At 41.5% G+C, this 2,636-nt stretch overlaps 1 protein-coding gene across 1 annotated transcript in view; it reads left to right on the top strand.

Annotated features, from left to right (window-relative positions):
* The first annotated feature begins 2,261 nt into the window (after positions 1–2,261).
* Positions 2,262–2,636, top strand: part of LOC119424292 (interferon-induced, double-stranded RNA-activated protein kinase) — a 16,982-nt gene continuing 16,607 nt past the window's right edge. The window contains exon 1 of the mRNA XM_037691789.1: positions 2,262–2,303. Coding sequence (XP_037547717.1) covers positions 2,262–2,303 — 42 coding nt within the window. The remainder of the gene's footprint in view (positions 2,304–2,636) is intronic.

The following is a 2,636-nucleotide window of genomic DNA, read 5'->3' as shown; positions in this document are numbered from 1 at the left end:
TTTATGCGGTACATGACACTCATGAATCTATCAAAATGAACTTGTTTCGCTTAATGCTCCTTATAATCTGATGTGGTTTATGTATGAAAACAGACCCATTCATTGATATTACACCTTATAATCCGGTGCGCCTTACAGTCCGAAAAATACGGTAAGTATAGAAATAAAGCAAAATGTTGAGTATTTGCAAAAGAAATGACAGGAAGACAGCTAAAATTATTTTTTTGTTGTTTGTATAACGACTAATAAAATTCAGTTTTATGTTAGTTTTATTCAAAACTTGAAAGAGCCACTGCGGAGGGACCAAAGAGCCACATGTGGCTCCAGAGCCGCAGGTTGCAGACCCCTGCTCTAAACGCTCAGGGTCTGAATTACATGTTCCCCACTAACGACGTTTAACCATTTTTTTTCTGACGATTTTTCATGAAATCCCTCTGACTGTAAAGCGTCAGTAAAGCAAAACCCTGATGAGCTGCAGCTCTGCAGGTACGGGGCGTTTACCTTCAGGACAAATTGAGGTCACTGATTGGTCAGTTGATGACATGCCGACTAGAATGATTGACAGAATGTGTCGAGGATCTGACTTGTGCAAAAAAAAAAAAAAAAAAAACGAGAGCTGCTAGAGCATCAGATCACCTTTTCTTCAGGCGAATTCAGATAAGGTGGCCTTAAAGGCCAGCCAGGGGAGCCAAATTCAAATAAACACACAGTTGTTTTGGGGACAGGCAGCACTTAAGGACATCTACCTTGAGCCTGTGTTGGTCCAAACAGTTCTGAAATGTTCAAATTCCATGGCCACTCCGATGGAACGCGCCTGAGTAAAATCCTCAAGATCTGATCCATTCTGCCCAAAGCATTGGAGTCTGGGTACTCGAGGCACGAACCAAGCCATCATAAAGGCAAGCATCGTGATCGGGTCCCAATTTGCTGCCGATGACTTCCTTGATTGTTGATAAAACCAGTAACCAGCCAAATCCAAAAAGCAGGAACCAGTTATCGTGAATCCAGTTAAATTTACGTCCTTAAAATCCACAGATGACAGCAGAGATAGACACATCATCAAGTCTTCCAGTCGATGAGATATCCAGCTGCGTGCGTGCAACAGGGCAAATCGGCTCGCCTAAAGCCAGTCTTCTCTTTGAAGAAAATGTTGTGAATTGAGTTGAGAGACCAACTGATCAAATCAAGTCCATAGTTATGGTTCAGAAGAAATGTAGAGAGGCTCAGTTTTAGCTTCTCTTCATTGGTTCCCTGTCAAATCCAGAACTGGATTCAAAATCTTACTTCTAACCTAAAAAGCTCTCAACAACCTAGCTCCATCTTATATTACTGATCTTATTGTTCCATATTTTCCTAACGGAGCACTTCGCGCTCAGACTGCAGGCCATCTCGTGGTCCCTAGAGTTTCCAAAAGCAGAATGGGAGGAAGATCTTTCAGTTCTCAGGCTCCTCTCTTGTGGATCCAACTTCCAGTTTCTGTCCGTGAGGCCGACACATTGTCCACTTTTAAGACTTTCCTTTCTGATAAATCCTATAGTTAGCCGGCTTGCTATGCTGCCTTAAGATTAGACTACTAGAGGACAAATTGACCTAATTTCCTTAAATGAATTGTTAAAATTGAATAGTTTTCATTTGATATTATTTCTCTTAACATGTGATTCTCGACCTGCCATTGTGTATCTGTTCCTAACAAACCCAGCCGGTCGAAGCAGATGGCCACTTGTCCTGAGTCTGGTTCTGCTAAAGGTTTCTTCCTCATGAGGAGTTTTTTCTTTCCACTGTCGCCTTCATGCTTGCTCAAAATGAGAGTTCTGTGATGGCGTTAAATTCAAATCAGTCTGCTCCTCAGATAAATAATGTTAAATTATTATTTTTATATATGAATGTTTCTGTTCAGTGTCCTGAGACGACTTCTGTTGTGACTTGGTGAAACTGAATTGAGTTGAATTTGAAAGTAATAGAACAGTGACTAAAATCTAAAATTAGGAAAACAATACATAGAGCTCAAAGTCAGCAAATTCATGTTTAAAAGCTAAAACCAGCAGAACAGTAGTTTTGAGCTAAACCCAGAAACACAGCAGATTAAAGGTAAAAAGGTCACAACTGCAGCTAAAAGATCCAGTTTGTGAAACATGTAATAAACTGAAAGAAGCATAACAAGCTGAAATTAAAGCTGCAAGCAGCGTTGAAGGCCCTCGCAGCTAAGCGCCGCTGCGGCCTCATGGCGACTGCGGGAACTCGAGCTACTCTTCCCGGTCGCCATGGAGAACGCTCACGCTACTGTCACGCGCCCATTTTCCGGAGTGCGCATTCACAGAATCTTTGACATCAGCTGCAACAGCATATATAACAACTGTAATAATTTAGGGGGCGCACTTGAGTCAAATGATAAACAACAACACCACTGTGTCCATAAGTCCTCACTAATCAAGCACCAAAAATCTGGTACAGATCAGACGATATATCACTGAGATATAACAGTTTGATTTATGTAGGGGGCGCACTTGAGTCAAATATTAAACAACAACACCACTGTGTCCATAAGTCCTCACTAGTCAAGCACCAAAAATCTGGTGCAGATCGGACGAAATATCACTGAGATATAACAGTTTGAATAATCTAGGGGGCGCACTTGA

The sequence above is a fragment of the Nematolebias whitei genome, chromosome 1 (genome assembly GCF_014905685.2).
Source record: "Nematolebias whitei isolate Nwh7 chromosome 1, NemWhi1, whole genome shotgun sequence".
Lineage (NCBI taxonomy): Eukaryota > Metazoa > Chordata > Actinopteri > Cyprinodontiformes > Rivulidae > Nematolebias > Nematolebias whitei.
This window is presented reverse-complemented; position numbering and strand designations above follow the sequence as displayed.